The 19,228-nt window shown below is 43.9% G+C and overlaps 1 protein-coding gene across 2 annotated transcripts in view; it reads left to right on the top strand.

Annotated features, from left to right (window-relative positions):
- The window catches only part of GFRA4 (GDNF family receptor alpha 4), a 74,605-nt gene that overhangs the window by 39,321 nt on the left and 16,056 nt on the right, over positions 1 to 19,228 (top strand). Inside the window, exon 2 of one of the 2 annotated variants that reach the window (XM_014936099.1) lies at positions 17,886 to 18,161. In XM_014936099.1, the coding sequence (XP_014791585.1) occupies positions 17,886 to 18,161 (276 nt within the window). Of the gene's footprint in view, positions 1 to 17,882; positions 18,162 to 19,228 lie in introns of both variants that reach the window. The other variant, XM_014936098.1, reaches the window with a different exon arrangement.

The following is a 19,228-nucleotide window of genomic DNA, read 5'->3' as shown; positions in this document are numbered from 1 at the left end:
TTTTTGCTCTTCCAATATAGCCTGCCTTTTCCCTTCTGTAGCTTTTCAGCCCACGTTTGTTGTCTGTCTCCCCACATCAACCTCGTTTGTTCTGGGGGTGATCAGAGCTAAGTGAGGCTCCCTAGTCTTTCCTGTAGTTGAGGAAGGCATGGAAGCATTTCTAGAGAGTAACTGCAAGCACTTAATTTAGGTTTCTCTAAGGATTGCCTAGCTCATAATCAGCTCTGTGTTGACTACCTCTCTGTAGTGATGCTGTAATATATATTACCTACCATAAACATACTTAAATACATACTTATGCATATGTAAATGCATAAACATAACTGTATACCTAAATTCCAGCTGTCTTGCATCAGTGCCCATTTCTCACTGCCTTTTTCATTTTCAGCAAGAAACTTCCCCAGTTTTTTCCAACTTGGCTTCCTCCTCTAATCTCAATTTCTGCCTTATTCATTCTCACTTATGGTTTGAGCTTGCAGACTCCAGCCTTCATATTTAATATCTAGTGTCAGAAGCAAAAAAAGGGTTGGCATGAGAAAAAGGAATGATAGATAGACACAATGACCTGGGCTGGTACCGACATGTACACAGTTTTGTCTTTGAACCCAAGGTTGCTTGGAAAAGAGCCACTGGAGAACACATACTGGAACCCTGTGGTTTTGTAAAGTCAGGAGAAGGATCTCTGTTCTTTGGTTTTAATCATCATTCGTCTTCATAAAACTTCAGGGGGGTTTAGCTTTTGTTTGAATGAATTTTGTGACTTCCAGAGAAAACAGAGGCGGGGGAGTATAATTGAGAGCTTGTTTAGTGCCAAATTCATCTTAAAGCCGGGAATGCAAATCGCAGAGCAAGTGTTGAATTATATATGATTAAAACTGCTTCAGTCCTTGCAAAGAAAAATAATAAAAAAAAGGAGCCTTTTTATTCACCAGTTAATCATGTACAAAAAAAAGAAGTGGATAGAACAAAAATGAACTTAATCACAGAAAAAGGGGTCACAGTTCCTGCTTGACATATGGCTGGGTTCTCTATCATAACAATGCACTGTCATTTAAATGTTTTAAAGAGGTACATTAAGAAAAGAGTTCATTGGTAAATGACCCTTTAAAAATGGGTGATATTCTCTCCTTACCAATGAATGCTCAAGGTCTGTGCAATTGTTTTGGCCCATCTTGGATGCTCTTGTGTTTTGCAGGCAGAGCTGGAAGGTCTTTCAGTGCTTAGTTATATGTAATGATGTATAGGATAGGTAAGAGTTTGTTGAAACCACTGGAGGCATGATTTAAATGCTGTCTAATTTTGCTAACAATTGTTAGTCTGACACTGGTTCAAACTCAATACCCATGGACTTTCTTGATCAAGAAAGTGCCAGAGGTCAAACGAAGAAAATGTAATTTTCCCCTTCCTTCTCTTCAGTGAGAATGGTAGCCTGAAAATGACTCCTGGCCCTTGATGAACCAACAATGTTGACATGCTCTTAGGACTATTTGATGCAGTGGGGCATCACAACTCCCTCAGAGAGCTTACTGAACTTCATGTTCTCTCTGTCTTTGAAGGCATTGAGCTTATTTTGCTATTGGCAGGAGTGGACAAGGGGACTCTACGTGCTCTGCATTAACATCAAGCCTGCAGAGATGGTGTTGAGGTGAAGGCGGGCATGGAATGAAGAAATGGGGTTAGCTTGCCCTTGATCAGCAGTTCCCTCAGCTCTGGCAAGGACAGCAAAGAGGACAAGGACCTGCAGTGTGTGCTGAAATGTGCTTTAAAAAACTGCCACCCTTCTGCTGCTTTGGTAGCAGAGCATCAGCATTTGGTGGTCGCCAATGGAGAGCTACAGAGCTTCAATAGCTGTGTTAGAGCCTGGTGAAGCAGGGAAGAGCTACTCACTTCATTACACAGATGGGCAGCTGATATACATGGTGTGTGGTCAGATCTATTTGTTGAACAAGGCAGAGGCACTCATAGATCTGAAAGTTAAATACAAACCAGAAAACATCCAACCATCTGTCCTGCGACCTGGATGTTCTCTGGGGCTTGGTGAGCTTGCCCAACCCTGCATTTAGTCTCAAACAGCTTGTCTTTCATGGGTTAGTGTGGTGGTTACAGCTCTTCTTTGATGGGAAGGCTTCCAAACCCATTTTCTTCACTTCCCAGGAGAGTCCCTAACCCACCAGCCTGCATAATTATCCTCAGAGGAGGAAATGTTGCTTCTTTTTTTCACAACAGTTTTACCATATCTCCTTCTTCTCAGCTTTGGTTTTACACACCTTCATTTTGAATACTTCAATGAAGTCACTGCTGATTAACACCAGCTTAACCCAGAGTAGAAGGAGGCGCCTTGTTGTAGGACTGCAAGACTTCACAGGGACTTTATTCTGTTTTCATTTCAGTCTGAGTCCAGCATGTTTTCTTTGATTTTGAGGCAGTTGTTCTCATGGTCCTTCTTTATATTAATAACTGTTCCAAATGTTGTCTTTTCCTATTAGAGTCCACACCAGTTCCTATACAAGTCCACACCAGCTACAAGGTCTTCAATAATTGCAACAAGTGGACAGTGTTGTAGGGATGGAGAGTGGGAAGGAACTGCACACACATGGCCTGCTGCTCCAGCAGAGAAGGGAGGATGCAAGAGTCATTTCTGACAGATGCTTCTGTAAATGATTCCACTGCTGGGGATTAAAAAGACCCTCTGTAATCTGTTCCACTCTTTAACTTCCTATATAACATTTTTCTTAATATCTAACTAAATCTCCCTTGCTGCACATTTACTCAAAATTACTTCTCATCTTACATCCCACGACAGTGGAGGGCTATCTATCATTGTCCGCTTCTGAACCATCTTGTTTACATATTTGTGTTCTCTGATTTCATTTCTTCACAGCCTTCTTCCAAAACAACAAACCCAGTTCATTCAGACTTTCCTTGCCCTGCAAAACTACTTTTAATTTTAATGAAATTCCTCTGGGATCTTGTCATCTTCCTTAGCACATGTTGTCCCATCAAAAGAGTAGACCTAAACTCCAGTTAAAGCTTTACTGGAGTTGAAAAGTGCAGGATAAATACACCCTGTGATACATGTGCACTACTCATGTCCCAAACCTTGTGTTTTCTGGTTTTCATATTGTTGATTTACTTGTTCAGCCTGTGGCCACCTCCCACCCCGTGGTCATGCCTTCCATACTGCTGGCAATCCACCCATTTCCTAGGTTCACTTCTCCCTCCTGTCCTCTCACACATGCATCTCCCAGTGACACTTTTGCTTCTGTTCAGTGTCATCCTCCTGATTTCAGACACTGCCTTTTACAGATCAAGATAATTTTGAATTCCAGTCTTGTCCTGCACATTGCTTTTGACCCCCTCCTTGTCTTCTGTCAGACACAAATTACATAAATCTATTCTCTATTCCATCATCCAAGTCATTATGAGAATATTGAACAGTACCAGACTCAAGACGGACCTTTGGAGACCTTTGTAGTCTGAAAATGTGCTGTTGCTACTCTTCTTGGAGCACAGTATTCATGAGCACCCACTTTGCCATGATTGCTCACAGGACATTCCTATTGGTGCATCAAATGGACCTGCGCCAAATAGCTTGCAAAAGTAAAACCATACCATGTCACCTGCTTACTTTCCTGGCCAGTCTCACCCTGATTGGGCTATAATTCACTGGTTCCTTCTTTTACTTCTTTAAAAAGGGCATTTCTTTGCCTTTTCCCACTCCTTTGGGATCTCATTCTTGATGAGGATTAGGAAGATTAAGATGATCTTTTTCTGCCAGTTCTTGTAGCTGATATACATAGACTCTCTGACAGGCACAAGCAACCCCTGAGAGAACATACTTTGGTGTAAGTAGTTGTGTGACATGAGTCGTGGACTGGATTTTAAAACACTATTTGAAGGGAAAAAACTATTATTCTATGGAGAATGTGGTGGGACATAACAGGAAGCAGCCTGGATCTCATTCTGATGGTCTTGCACAAAAGGGTCCTGAAAGTGCTTTACACCCTGAGAACTGCTGTCCATCTCATCACCCACCATATGTCCTGGCTTGCACAAGAGCAAAAGTTCAGGGTCTTGCACTTCATTTTCTCAGAGAAGGACAAGCCCATGACATTCATGCCAGATACATTTCTGTTCCTGACCTATGTGTATGTACCTGTCCATCAATGGATCACCAGCCCAAACATCCCTCTCCAACCCTCAGCCTTGCTCCATCAACTGCTTCCCAGTTAACAGCCCTTCTATAAGAACTTACTGTAGTCAGAGACCAAGACAGATGGAAAGCTTTTTTACTATTTTCATTTTTCCCCCAGGTTTACTATTTTCAGTTTTACATCTTTAAAAAATCTGAAACGCTGGATGATATCAAGAGCAGGAAAGTGATACACTGCAAAAAAGTCTATATCAGGAAAGAGGAGTGCTGGGATGAAAGGGGATTAAGTTAAGATAAAACTTTAATAAACTGAAAAATAAAATTCATCAGCAGAGCGGGTGGATAACAGTCAAGAGATAGTTGAAGTTATAAAAAGTTATAAAAAAGGTCATTAAAAGAGACAATCTGGTTTAAAAAATAAAGAACAAAGAAAGCAATATTAAGATGTCTTTAATGGCATTGGTGAACAAGGCATAGAAATCTGTGCTGTCAGAACCTAAGTGCTCAGTGCTTCATCCTCCAGAAATGGTCCTCTGTTGATGAGACAGAAATTAAGGAAAGGGTTTGGACTATCCACTAACACTGAAAATAATTTTTAAAAATAGAAGCCATTGCAATGTGCCTGCCCCTGGGAACAGCAGGAAAGAAGAACAAGTACCTCAGACCAAGACTAGATCCTAAAGAACTCAATAGGAATATTCAGAGAAAATATTTTTCCTTTGCCTGCCAAGGCAGATGTTTTCAAGACAATGGCTAGAGTTGTGTTTTCTTTTATGCTGCAAGCTGCCCTCTTGGGTCCTTGCAAATTGCCCTGACCAAGAAGACTCCGAGAGTCTGCATTTTCAATGCCCCTGATGGAAGATGTTGCTTGTACAAATTTTCCTCTGAGTTTTAACTTGCTCCTGAGACTTCTGACAAGAAAGTGCAAGAATTATTTGAAGGAAATGAGGGCATTGTAATACACATAGATGATATCCTGAAAGATTGGGGGTGGGGAGGGAGGCAGTAAAAGGGGTAGACAACAAAAGGCTGCAGAAATAGGTCAGGAAATGGGACATGGCAAGAGAAATCTAATTTAAAATCAGAAACGTGAGATATTTGGGAGAAAGTGCAAGTAAATTGACATACAGAGACTCTGGCCGAAGCCAGGTGATTACAGAAATGCTGCTTTGACAGATAAGAAAGATTTGCAGAGTTTAGTTCCTGAAATAAAATGAGATGACAATTCTTCTTTTTGGTATGTTATTCAGAAAGACCCAAAATGAAGGGCCTTGGGATGGCTGGTAAGGGAATCTGGAGCATGGGTTATTTTTTCCTGTCTCCTTCCAGTTGTGAGCAGCAACATTGGAAGAAACAGATGGGCCCAGTCTATTAATACGTGGTTCTGTGCCTGGTGTCACTGACACAATTTTGGGTTTTTCAATAATGGGATGGCCTACATGGCATCAGGTTTTCTGGCATCAGATGGGATTCGCCTTTCTGAAAAGGGGAAGAGGGCCTTTGCTCACAGTCTCAGGGGGTTCATTGACAGAGCTTTAAACTAAGCTTGAAGAGGGAGGGGGATAATATCAGGCTTGCCTATGGCAAGCTGTGGAATGACATGCCAAGATTAGACAAGGTGTTAGCAAGGACCCACAGCCTGTTGCTCTGAGAGGTGCTGGCTACTCTGCAGGATGGGATTCGCCTTTCTGAAAAGGGGAAGAGGGCCTTTGCTCACAGTCTCAGGGGGTTCATTGACAGAGCTTTAAACTAAGCTTGAAGAGGGAGGGGGATAATATCAGGCTTGCCTATGGCAAGCTGTGGAATGACATGCCAAGATTAGACAAGGTGTTAGCAAGGACCCACAGCCTGTTGCTCTGAGAGGTGCTGGCTACTCTGCAGCACACCTGAAGTCTTACAGAGATGAGCCAGGGGCTCCTGAGGTAATACGAGTTAAGAGGGAAACACGACTGAAACACTTAATGGAGTTAAGTGGTGTGCCGCCTCAAAGAAGGTGACGTGACTGACAGCCCAGCTGAAGTGCCTCTAGACCAATGCACACAGCGTGGGCAACTAACAGGAGGAGCTGGAAGCCACCGTGTTGCTAGAAAGCTATGACCTAGTTGCCATTACTGAAACCCGGTGGGATGAAACCCATGACTGAAGTGTTGCTGTCGATGGCTACAGGCTGTTCAGAGGGGACAGGTGAGGAAGGAGGGGCACAGACATTGCCCTCTACATCAAGAATCAGATAATGTATGAAGAGCTGTCTCTGAAGAACAGCCACAAACAGGTTGAAAGCTTATGGGTAAGAATTAGAGACCAGGGCAACAAAGGGGACCCTGTGGTTGGTGTCAGCAACAGGCTGCCCAATCAAGGGGAGCCTATTGATGAAGCCTTCTTACTCCTACTCCAGCTACAGGACACATCATGCTTGCTGGCTCTCGTTCTGCTGGGGGGCTTCAACCACCCCAACATCTGCTGCAAAAATAGCACAGTGAGCTGTAGGCAATCCAGGAGACTCCTGGAATGCACTGAGAATAGCTTCTTAAGCCAGGTAATAGACAATCCTACCAGGGGGCATGCGATATTGGACCTGATGGCCACCAACACAAGTGAGCTAATCAGTGACATCAAGATTGGAGACAACCTGGGCTGCAGTGATCATGCACTTGTGGACTTCGCAGTCCTGAGAGATTATGGGTCAGGAAAAAGTTAAGTCAGGGCCCTGAATTATAGGAAAGCAAACTTCCAGCTGTTCAAGGAGTTAGTCAATAGGACCTTCTGGGAAACTGCCCTCAAGGACAAAGGAGCAAACAGAGCTGGCAGATCTTTAAGGACACTTTCCGTAGGGCCGGGTGTAAGTTATCAGGCAAGGAATGCAAGGGATTGGCATGGCTGAGTCGAGACCTATTGGTCAAACTAAAGGGCAAGAAGGAAATGCACAGCCAGTAGAAGCAAGGACAGGTATCCTGGAACGAGTACAGGGCCACTGCCCAGTTATGTAGGGATGGGGCAGGAACACCAAGGCACAGGTGGAGCTGAACTTGGCAAGGGATCCAAAGAATAATAAGAAGGGCTTCCACAGGTGTGTCAGCCAGAAAAGGAAAGTGTACCCCCCCACACACCCCCAGTGAGCAGGACTGGCAAACTGGTAACAACAGATGAGGAGAGGGCTGAGGTACTCAACAACTTTTTTTGCTTCAGTCTTCACTGGCAGCCTCTGTCCCCATACCTCTCCAGTGGATGGACTGCAAAGCAGCAACTTTGCACTTGCAGCCCAGAAGGCCAGCTGTATCCTGGGCTGCATCAAAAGAAGTGTGGACAGCAGGTTGAAGGGAGTGATTCTGCCCCTCTACTCTGCTGTGGTGAGACCCCACCTGGAGTACTCCGTCCAGCAGTGGGGCCCCCAACATAAGAAGGACATGGACCTGTTGGAGAGAGTCCAGAGGAAGGCCACGAAAATGATCAGAGAGCTGGAACACCTCTCCTGTGAGGACAGCTGAGAGAGTTGGGGTTGTTCAGCCTGAAGAAGTCTTGGGGAAACCTAGTTGTGGCCTTTCAGGACTTAAAGGGGGCTTCTATAAAAGATGGGGACTGAATTTTTGATAGGAACTGTTGCAATACTACAAAGGGTAATATTTTTAAACTGAAAGAGGGTAGATTGAGACCAGATATAAGCAAGAAATTTTTTACAATGAGGGTGTTGAAACAGTGGAACAGGTTGCCCAGAGAGGTGGTAGATACCCCATCCCTAGAAACATTCAAGGTCAGGTTGGATGGGGCTCTGTGAAACCTGATCTAGTTGAAGGTATCCCTGCTCATGGCAGGAGGATTGGACCAGATGACCTTTAAAAGTCCCTTCCAACACAAAATTTGCAATTCTATGAAACAGGACTGCCAACCTGGACAGGGAGTTTTGGCAGTCAAAGAGAGAAGAAAGCAAGCACCTGAGCTTTGGCAAGCTGTGTCACCCAAAGATGAACTATCTGGCCATTAAATCCCTCTGTAAATTACTCAGGACAGTGTGGCAAAACTCTTGTGCACTCTGCAGGCTGGTGGCATTGGTTTTCTGAAGTACTCTGGAAATAGCATCTTAATGCTTAGAGGGTTTTCTCTGCAGCAGCAGATGTTAAAGACAAAAATTCAGCTAGTGAAGATGGATCCCAACAAAAAAATGGAACCAAATTCACTGTTCCCAGAGCAAAAAGCTCATTCACCTGCCGGAAAGCAGAAGGGTGTTTACCTTTCATTTTCCAAATGCATCTATCTATGCAGTTTGTGCAAACCAGCAAAACAAGAGCTGAGAGCAGGCAGAGTCCTGCGTGTTTCAGGAGCCTGTTCTTGAAGACTATGTAGAGAACAGCATAACGCATGCAAATCTGTTGGAAGAAATTTCTCTGATCTCTAACACAGTAGGGAATAAACTTCTGGAAGCCATGGCAAAAAACAAGACGTTGCAGAAAGCTATTAACACTGTCACTGAAAGAAGGCTTGGGAATTAAATATCAATTCAAATCAGAGCTTTCTCTAATTGATAGTGTAGCATACAGATGCAAAAATTAGTAGTGCCAAAAATACCACAGCCCTGAGGTATTGTGTAGAATCTGTGAGATCTTGAAAAATGTGTTGCAGTGGTCACAAATGAACAGAGAGATGAAGAAAATGGATAAATGGGTATGTGTGAAATGTGTTGATAATTTCTACCTCAGAGAGAAAGAACAATGATGACATTGGTGGACATGTTGGATTATCCAAGGTACTCTGAGACTGCATTTTTAGAAACTTTTCTATTAATGTATCTTGAAGGGAACAGTAAAGCTTTATCTTGCAGATATAGGCTTCCAGAAATGGTTGTGTTTTACAATGGCCCTTACTTAATTGGCAGGACTCAGCAAAATTTTCAAGAATTGGTGAATGCCAGAATTCTTCAGTCAAATTATTTGAAGCAAAGTGGAGTTAAGGGAGTTAACCATTATATGGTTATTTTATGTGTATAAAACCATTGCAAGCTCTGAAAAAGATCTGTATCTCATTCTGCTGGACTTAAGAAGCCTGCCTTTAAGGCATTGATCATTGCGAGCTGAAATCTTGCTCAGAAAGTGGAGAATCAGACTGTCTTGCTTATTCAAATCTAGGCTGGGAAGCTGAGCTGATCTTGAGGCACAGATAGAGAGATAGATGTATAAAAATACATGTACAACATCAAATGATAGCTGAGGAGCATAGTTCCTACAGGCTCTGTGGCTGATGACCCCTAAATGCTGTTTTAGTGGCAGTTGAGCATAAGCTGCAATACAAGAATTTCTATTTGCAAAAGGGGGAGACTAAAGGGCTTATGTTCAGGTTAATCTAGGAAATAGAGACTGAGAGAACATGTTAACAGCATGTTTTTTGATCTCCTACTGAAATATAGGCTTGTGAAACATATTTTTAATATAAATCTTGCTACAGATCTGGACTGTTGAGGAACCCCGACCACCACAGTACTAAGCTCTTCGGGGATCTTGCAGCTCAGTGACAGCAGTTAAGAGTATACACTTATCACTGCTCTGCCTTGAGAAGAGTAAATGTAGCCATTAGAAGCACCAGAGAAATGCCAGCACTGATAGTTGGAGCACATAGCACTTCCTTTCCTCTAAAGACTGGAAAATCAGCCCCATGGCAATCCTGATAATGAATTTAAGTATATAATCCAAGTAGAGGAGACTGTTGTAAATGTCTAGCATGCTGCTGATGAATATTGCTTTGATTAACGTATTCTTTAGCTCTCCCAGTTCCACCAGACCTCCATTTGTCTTTGCACGTCTCTACGCAGGATTGTGCCACCCTTGCCCCATGCTTCCTGCATGTGCTTGCTGACGCCTCCGCTTGTTCCTTACCTTAGACTTGCATCTGGGACAGGGACCTTCTATTTCCTTTCTGTGTGTCAAACCCAGCTGATGACTAAGTTTGGCTTCCTGATGGCAGCACAAAGCAAGTCATCAACATTGCAATTGTAATTGGTTGCTCAAAGAGGTGGTAGATTCTCTGTCCCTGGAAACATTCAAGGTCAGGTTGGACGGGGCTCTGGGCAACCTGACCTAGCAAGAGGGTGGGGACTAGATGACTTTAAAGGTCCCTTCCAACCCAAACCATTCTGTGATTCTATGATTCTATGATTCTATGATTCTATGATTCTATGATTTTGTTTAAGTCTCTGGCTTCCCATCTAAAATTTCCCCTTTTTGCCACAATTCAGGGTGGCAACATGCTTAAAAGCATACTTCTCCCCCCCGCCCCCACTCTAGTGATGGGTGGATTTCTATCTTTGAGGCTGCTGTAGCCAGATCTTGCTTAGAAAAAGGCCTCATCAGGACTGTTGCTTTCACCATTGCAATGGAGAGCTCTGACGTGTCCCACAGTTTTCTCAAGGACATCGAAGAGGAAAAGAAAATGTCACAGCACTGGACAGGGCAAATGGAAGTCACCCGCGTGTGGAGCATTACTGACGATTGCTATCCTTTTTAGATCACTCTCCGTTCATCCGAATGCAGCACCAATTGAAGTGATAATGACTCCTCTTTCAATGGCAGCTTTCATTCTAAGTATTTTGGTATGTCAGTAAGAGTTGCTTTAAAATGCCAGCAATAAATACACATTCAAAGCAATACACTTAGTGCCTCAGCTGTAAAGTCCATATATGTTCTCATCAGCTGTATTTTTGACTGAATAAATGCTAGGCACGAACAATACTCACTGCATTTTCCAGGTTCCTCCCTACACACACACACACACACACACTCACGTGCACGCACACGTTTTCTCTTCCCTTCTTTCTGAAGAAATGAGACCAAGTTTTTCCAAGAGATGCAGGCAACGTGCATGCTTCCCAAATTGCTGCCATGTCCAGTTATGTTGCCTCACTGTGCGGTGTCTCTCCAAGAAAATGTGTAATAGATTCCTTTCTTATGAACAAGATGGCCACAATGTCTTCCTGGAATCAACCTAATAAGAAGAATAAAGATCATTCTGAATATCAAGAATCCTTGATATTCCTATTGAGTCACCTTCCTTGGCATGTGCTTCCTGCAGCATATAAGGGTCAAATACCAGACTTGAAGTCACAGGAAGGCACGCTATGAAAGCTTTTGCTTGCCATCATCTTTTGTGTGAATAAAGGTATGTCTGAGCCCTGTCCAGCACATAGGAGATGAGGAACATGAGAGGTCAGAAAGGGGACAGAAGACAAACTGGTATGATTAGCAGACCTAGCTAGAGTTAGAGCTAAAAAGAAGCTGTCTTGGGTCTAAATTTGCTTCGCTATGCCTCAGCAGAGAATCTTTATGTCTCTACCACATGGCCAGGACATTTTAAAGCCAATCTTAGGTGGAAATTGTGGCCTTATATGTATCTATCTGAAGTACTTAGAGATCTCCTCTTGCCCTTGAGATCTCACAGTCTTTAATACAGTTGTCCTTAGCTATCTACTAGATGTGCTCTTATCCTCACAGACAAGAAGTTGATATCCAGAGACCCTTAGTTATCCCACAGGATGGGATGCTTAATTTTAGGCACCTGTGTAAAGATCCTGGTGATCACAAGCCCCACTAACTGTCGTCTCCTGTTGGCAGTATAACTGGTTTGCTTTGGGGTGGGGGAAGCACCTCTGCTACACCAGAAATCAGAGACTGAAGCACCCCTCTATATCAATATCACGGTGTCCCCAAATTTTGGCAAGAAATAAATGTGACATGGATCACGTTCACTGCCAAGCCTTGTGTCTTGTATGATACAGGTTTCAGAGTAGATATTTCAGAATATTGTGAACCAAGTTTAAGGCTTCATGTGTGCTCCAAAGTTTTAAGCCTTCTATCTAGTCAGATGGATTAATCTTATTTGGAATAGGTACACAACTATTTGCAACCAGGTCATGTACTGAGTGTGGTAGTCTGAGTTGCATCTTCCTTTCATAAGAATATTGCTTATAGCTGATTCAATGGTTAGTCTGGCTGAGTCAGTCCAGCAGGACGGGGCATTCCAGAGGCATCTTTAGAAAACAAAGGCTGAAGCCCTGTCAAAAAGGATGTGTTAGTGTAGGAGAGTAATGGTATCTAGGGAGACTTCACCCCAAGTTATCATGAGAGTTTTCACAAACAATTCTTTTCTCCTTAAGGGTAATGGAAGCACGATGTAACTTCACCAGACCACAGGCACCCAGAGGGCTCCAGATTTTCTTCCAACTTGAAAGTTTGCAGCCACAATCCAACAACTAATGCCCTAGTCCATGTGGTATTTTTTTCCGGCCACATTGTAGTCATTGAATTGGTGGGGGACAAATAAAATGCTTCATCTTTTCAGGCTCCATCAAATTCAAAGTGACACTTGCCTTCTTGGCAAATGGCAAAGAGAGCTACAGATGAGAAGGGCTGTCAAAGACGAGTTGGGGGTTATTGAGTTCATCTCAGCAGACGTCTAAAACCCAACTCACTGTGCTCCCTTTGACTCATTCATACTTTCATTTAACACTTGTGACCATCACATTTCACTCTCACTTTGCAGCCCACACAAGGCAGAGAATAGCCCACCAAACACATCTTTGCATTGTTAGACTTGTGCAGATCTGTCATGCCAAGGACAGGTAGGATGACTTGTTTAATTTACTTCCTGCCACAGCAGGGATCTTGACCAACAGGACAACTCACGTTTTTAGTCTTCTCTGAGGTATATAGGTGTCACATATTAGTCTATGTTAAGCAGGAAGAGAAATCAGAGGAATGTGGTTTCTTCTGGTTTTGTATCCATGCAATTAGTAAATTGTCTTCGATGTGGATCAGCTACTAGAGGAGAAGGAAGCACTTGGTGAAAGTTATTGTATTAAATTGTATTTCCACAATGCCTGTAAAGTCCTGCTTGAAGGCACCAAGGAAAAGCAGACAAAAGATTGCTTATAACCTGAAACTAAGGGGAGAAAGGTCAGAGCTGTAGGTACAAAAAGTCAGGCAGCATATTTTTAATGCCTGCTCGAGACATGCAGCATGTTGTTGGTCTGAACTTTCCTGCTTTGCTTTAACACCTTTGGACATTACATTCCTGAGGTGTTCTCAACAAATTCCACCATCCCAGTGCTGACTGGGAGAGTCACCAGCAAATGAAGATCGGTTTACACTGTGGGATTTCGTTATGTATGTATTATGTTTGTAAACCCACCTAAATCCACAGAGGACTGATAGCAATGAATGGTGTCATCCTCCTCTCATGAGCTGCTCTGATCTAATCCAGGAAAACAGTGAACCAGCCGTCAATGTATTCACAGTGTCGGCGGACTAAGCATGCAATAAGTCCAGGGCAAGACACATGGAAGGGAAGGAAACTTGCCTTTGTATCCCAGCATCACAAAGGTGATTGCTGGGCACTACAAAATCCAGATGACAGTTATAAGTTTTAGACCCCTGTTCTGCAGGTGTCAGTCACATTAGCACAGGCTGCAAGTACATTTTGTAATGTCTTCTTCCAGCCATTTACATGGCCTCTGTGCTGGCAGGAAGACTGATTCTGGCATGAAGAGACCCATCCACTTTTGCAGGCAAAACAAGACTTGTAGAGGTACAGCTTCTCACACATCATGATGTTGCATGTGGTATACCTGGAGAGCAGAAGACTGTTGATATCCCACAGGCAGATGAGGTGGCAGAGCAGAAGGGATCCCAGAGCATGGAGGATGCATGAGCACAGGAGATCTAGCCTGAGCATAAGGGGAGTGAGAGGCAAGAGCCTTCTGCATCATAATTGTACTCATTGTGCAAGATTTGGCAGGCCTGATTTTGGAAGAATTATGTAAAAGATGTCCAACTAACTTAAAGGGTTAATAAACCACTCTTGTTTCTTTGTTGGAGATATTGAGTAGTTATTCTCTTCTTAGCAGAAAATATTGTAAAAGCTAACACCAAACATTCTGGAGTCAACAGCTTGTCAAAGAGATAACAGCATTCATCATTCCCTCAGACTGTGCACGAATCAGGGGTGTAAAAGGATTCACACCTAATACATACAAAAACTGGATGGGAGGGAGAGGTATCCCAAAGCCCAAGGTTGAACAGCGTCATGAGAATGGTGTGGTTCCTGCTAAAACGTCTGAAGCCCAAGTGTAGGTTGGATCAGAAGGGCGGAGTGGCAAGACCCCGTGTTGATGCTCTCCAGGCATTTTGTTCACTGTTTCCAGACCACATAGGGTCACCTTCACCATTCTGTACCCTAGACACAGCTGCATTTCCTTGATGAAGGAAATGGTCTCCTTGGAGGGGATTCAGAACTCGTTGTTCAACAAAATGCACTTTGAGATACCTGTATAAGAAGAACCAAGGGTCTATTAAGGCAATGTGAAGAGCCATATTTTTCTCTTGCTCCTGCACATTAGGACTAACTTTATGTAAGTGTCACTGAGGTAAGCAAGAGCAGAAACAGATGTGGAGCATAGCTACAAACAGGATGTGAAAAGAAACTCATTACTCCATCTGCCCACCGTAAACAGCATGAAATTAGCAGCAAGCGAGGAATAAAAATCCAGACAAATGGCCTTTTAAAGAGAGCAGAGGGAGCTGGAAGGTCTGCTATTAGAAAAGCAGAGGCACAGAAAGCCCAATACATGCACAACCCAGTGCTTATCCCAAGCTCCCTGGTCAGTCAGGGGCAGGGGCGGAGGAAAATCCCGTGGTAGAAAGTCTGCAAGGTGCTATTTTTGAAGGCAAAACCAGAAAGGCTGCTTCATCTTTGGGAGAGAAGACCTGATTTTGCTTTTGTCCCTGCTTGCTAGGAAGGACCATCTATTTTATAAGTCACAGAGATTTATTTTTTTTCCCTAAGAGGCGCTCTCTTAATGTTCCATAAAATTACTCTCTCAGGGGTAGTGTGAGGAGGAAAACGTGGCGTTATGTTGTCTCAGTTGCAAAGACATCGCTAACAATAAAAGCCCCTGAATGATTTGGTTTTTAAGTGACATGATTATGGAATGGGTCATTCGTGCCGCTCCACTTCAAGTTGCTTCAAGCACCTCTGTCATAAAGTCTTGAATGGGGGTGTTTTATGCTTTGGGTTTGGACTGTAAATATTCACCCCTGGCCTTTGTTCTATGAAGCAAGTCTCAGTTTGAGGATATATTTACTTAAAATTTTGCAGGAAAATTTCTCAAATGGTCAATCTGCTTGATTTATTTAAAGTGGGATCCCAAAATGTTTTACAGCTTTTACGGGCTGACTCTGTTTATAACCATCTTGGGGAGTATCTTCTGTAATTCATGTAGCGGAGAGGGGGAAGGAGGGTCATAATTTCTATTTTAACCTACTTTTCTAGCAGCTGACATGACACTGACAAAGTCATCTCTTCTAGAATAAAACCTGCCACGCTTTATTCTCATCCAGAGGAGATCCTATGGAGAAAGCCAGGGAAAAACAAATCTAGCAGTTTTTCCCCCCCGTGGATTCTGTTTAGATACGTGCGTGGAAAATTCAGTGGCGTCTGAAAGCAAAGACTATGAGCAGCTCCGGCTCATTTTATGGATCTCAGTGAAATTGAAGACAAAACGATATTTCAAGGAAACCAGTTTGTTGTGTTCAGAGTTCTTCAAGATATGACAGCCCAAGGCAGAGCTTCCTACATGTTGGAAATAATTTCTCTCTCCACATTTGGCAGATCCAAAAAAGTCTTGAGTGCTAAATAAACCAGGTCTATGAATAAATCAGGGGTAGAAGAACTCAAATTTCAGGTGTTGTGAGATTTGAAATAACCAAAAGCTTGACTTGGCCATGAGGCACTACGAAATAGTCTGGAGTTTGATGAAAGGTTTTGCATTTGAGATGCCATTGGGATATTTCAGGAGGAAACCTCCTGGTGGGTTCACCCAAAGTTTGTAATAAACATAATTGAAATATCTCAACTCCAGCTGCTACCTTCTACTCTAATCAAGAGCTACAGAAGCAGCTCCTTCTTAGCAAACACTCCATGACTGCTGAGGGAAGAGAAACAGATATACTGGGCTCAAGCACTGAACTGGGAGGGCAGCAAAAGAAGGTGCAGAAATTCAGGGCAGGAGACGTAGCAGGTGGAAGGAGGAAAAGGGACTTTATGGAGCAAGCAATAGACTCTTGGAGAGACGGATGATCTCATGAGGCCCTCAGAGGTGGAAACCAGGGTCCCATATTTTTCTCAGAAGAGAGGATTTTTCTGATATTGTCTCACTTGGGTGTCACCAGGAACAGACCCTGGAAGGGCTCAAAATCCAGAAAGTGCCCCTGTCTTATCTACTCCATGAAGGTGTCCTTAGCCTTCCGGTTCCTATCCAAAGGAAAGACAAGTTATGCTAGGAACAAGGAGTTCCTTTGGGAAGTATTTGAGAAGACCTCCTCCAAGGTCATGACAGCAGTTTCTGTTTTTATAGTACAGCGGGATCTGAAATTACATTATAGGCACAGGAACTGATTCTCTCCTTTCATAAACCAGGTTTCCCTTTTCACCACTCCACCAAGCCATGGTGCAGTGACCTATGTCAACACGCTCCAGAGCATCACACCAACTGGAAGGACTGAGATTCGCCTTGTCCTCATCCCTTTCTCCTTTCTGTCACCTGGGTGCCACCATGCCCCACTGAGCATAGCTGAGCCTCTGGCCCTGCAGTTTCTGGGGTGTAGTGATGCAGCCATAAGCCTTGGAGTGAGGACATCCCCAGAAGTCAATCTGAATGCGGCCAGCCTGCTTTGGAGAGGAATAGCATTTAACAGTGTGGAACTGGTCTGCTCCAGGCCACGGGGGCACAGCACCGCTGAGCCCCACTGACCATGTTTAATCTATTGGTGTACACGTAGCAATAATGTCTTCCTCCTGTGCTATTCTCTATCCTTTCAGCATGGGGAACAGAGCACTTTTGGTATTTTTACAAGTGACTGAGGATAATTTACAGAAGCTTGGAAAAAGCCAAGACAGAATAGTGGGAGTCCTGGGGAGGTGCTGACGGTGAAGGGCCAACTCCTGGAACATGTCAAAACACACCACAAACAGCCATTCATAGCTTCAGGGAGGTGTAGGCAGAGTTAAACTGTGCACAAGGAGGAGAGGCTGGGGTCTCCATAGCATTGGTTTGTTGTTAACATCAGATGGGAGAAATGAGAAAAGGGCTTGGAGAGATTTTTGTGCTCCAAGCAGGAAAGAGCAAGCACCAGGTCAAGTCTCTGCCACATATAATCCTGCTTCCAGACTAATTGAATCCGAGGTAACTCCCTGAAATCAGGAAGGATGTGGTCTCCAGGAGAGAAGTGATCTCTCCTTCTGGCGCCTCATCTGGACACCACATGCATCTCACTGCTGCTGGTGGCCCAGCAATGTGGGAGAGTGTTGTCAAGGTGTTGAATCTCAGGTTGTGTCTTGTCTCCTTAACATCCTTCTAGTTTTCTTTCACCTCCTCCTGTTTCTCTGTGAGCAGCTGAGCAGTGCTGCAGCACACTCAAGCATTCACCGTTCCCCATCATGGGGGCAATCCATGAGTAAGAGTGGGAAGCCTGGGCATTTAAACCCTCCATCTGACCTGTTGGGGAGGGATCTGCCCACTTTAAGACTTCAGAAGCAGGGTCGTTGCTTGTAGAGTGGATGGTGATGAGAGGGATTTCCATCTCTGCACATGAAGATGGACATCCTGACCTGGTCCAGCTCATGGGACACTAAATTAATTTCCCTTTTGGGGTTGCTCCATCACCCTCACACCCCTTCTCTGGTTTTCTTGCAGAAGGTATGGCAGAAGCTGTCAGCTCAAGCAGGGACTGCCTTCAAGCAGGCGAGTCCTGTACCAATGACCCTGTCTGCAGTGCCAAATTCAGGACCCTCCGGCAATGCATTGCAGGCAATGGAGCCAACAAGCTGGGCCCCGATGCCAAGAACCAGTGCCGGAGCACCGTGACGGCCCTGCTCTCCAGCCAGCTGTATGGCTGCAAGTGCAAGCGAGGCATGAAAAAGGAGAAGCACTGCTTGAGTGTCTACTGGAGCATCCACCACACATTGATGGAAGGTCAGTCATGCAGGGTACTCATTTCTGATGATCTTCCTAAAAGGATATTACAGCTGGGACTTCTTACAGAGCCCCCCTGCAACAAAGTGGCTGGAAAAAAGGTCACCTTTGTAGTATCCTGTTCCCTCCCAAGACCCACTGACCCCTACAGTAATGACATTATCGGGGGAAACAATCCTGAAAATCTGAGACATCTCCTTTCTTTTTTTTAACCTGGCCTCTTTTTTATGACATTCCCAGTATATCTTGAAAGCTGTTGCTCAGGAAATGCATGGTATGTATTGCATCTAAGTATGCTAGCCAAGACCACGAAAGCCATGGATTTTACAGAAACACTATACAAAGCATGGAAACTGAGGAAAAAACAGCACAAACTTAAAAAAAATCACTCTCTTGGAAGCTCTCAAATGCACCAGTGTCTTTGGGTTAGTGAAGATTTGGGGCTGGTGACATCAAGTTGGAATTTAAAGTGTTCCCAGAGCCAGTATTTAGTAAGTTTGGATTTTGACAGTTTTTAAGAGTCATCATAAAAGTGCACCTCAGTGGCTATAACTCTTCCTTGTCAGGCTGGTGAGTATTTTATGCACCGTGAAAATTAAAATGGGGAATAAAACAGAACCTTCCAGCCATGGACTGTGAAATAGATTAATAAAACACTGGTGGCTGAGAGCTAAAAGGAAAGGTTCAGGGGTGATATCACAGGCCAAAAGGCCAAGCAAAGCAGAGAGGATGGAGACCGTAATGCACAGAATTGCCAGAATGGGAACTGCTTCATCAAGTTCCCGGAAAGCTTTCAGGTGCCATGGCTTGCAGGGTGCAGAGCATGGTGCTATGAAGTGAGTGGTGAAATAAGAGACCTCAGCACCCTTCAGGATTCAGTCTTTCCTGTAATCACATGCCAGATGAATTAGTTTGCACTGAAGTGAAGTCTGGAGAAGAGGTGGCAATTTAGCCTCTCCATTCATCTTAACAGGCTGTATCACAACTCCTTCCTCGCTGATCTTTGTGGCCTGAAGCTTTGGATAGAATTCATCTGAAACTTGGCTGTGCAGGACAGTGGTGTCAGG

Source organism: Calidris pugnax, unplaced genomic scaffold, assembly GCF_001431845.1.
Source record: "Calidris pugnax isolate Ruff unplaced genomic scaffold, ASM143184v1 scaffold14, whole genome shotgun sequence".
NCBI classification, from domain to species: Eukaryota; Metazoa; Chordata; class Aves; order Charadriiformes; family Scolopacidae; genus Calidris; species Calidris pugnax.
The sequence above is the reverse complement of the archived record's forward strand: the minus strand, read 5'-3'. Positions and strand labels throughout refer to the sequence as shown.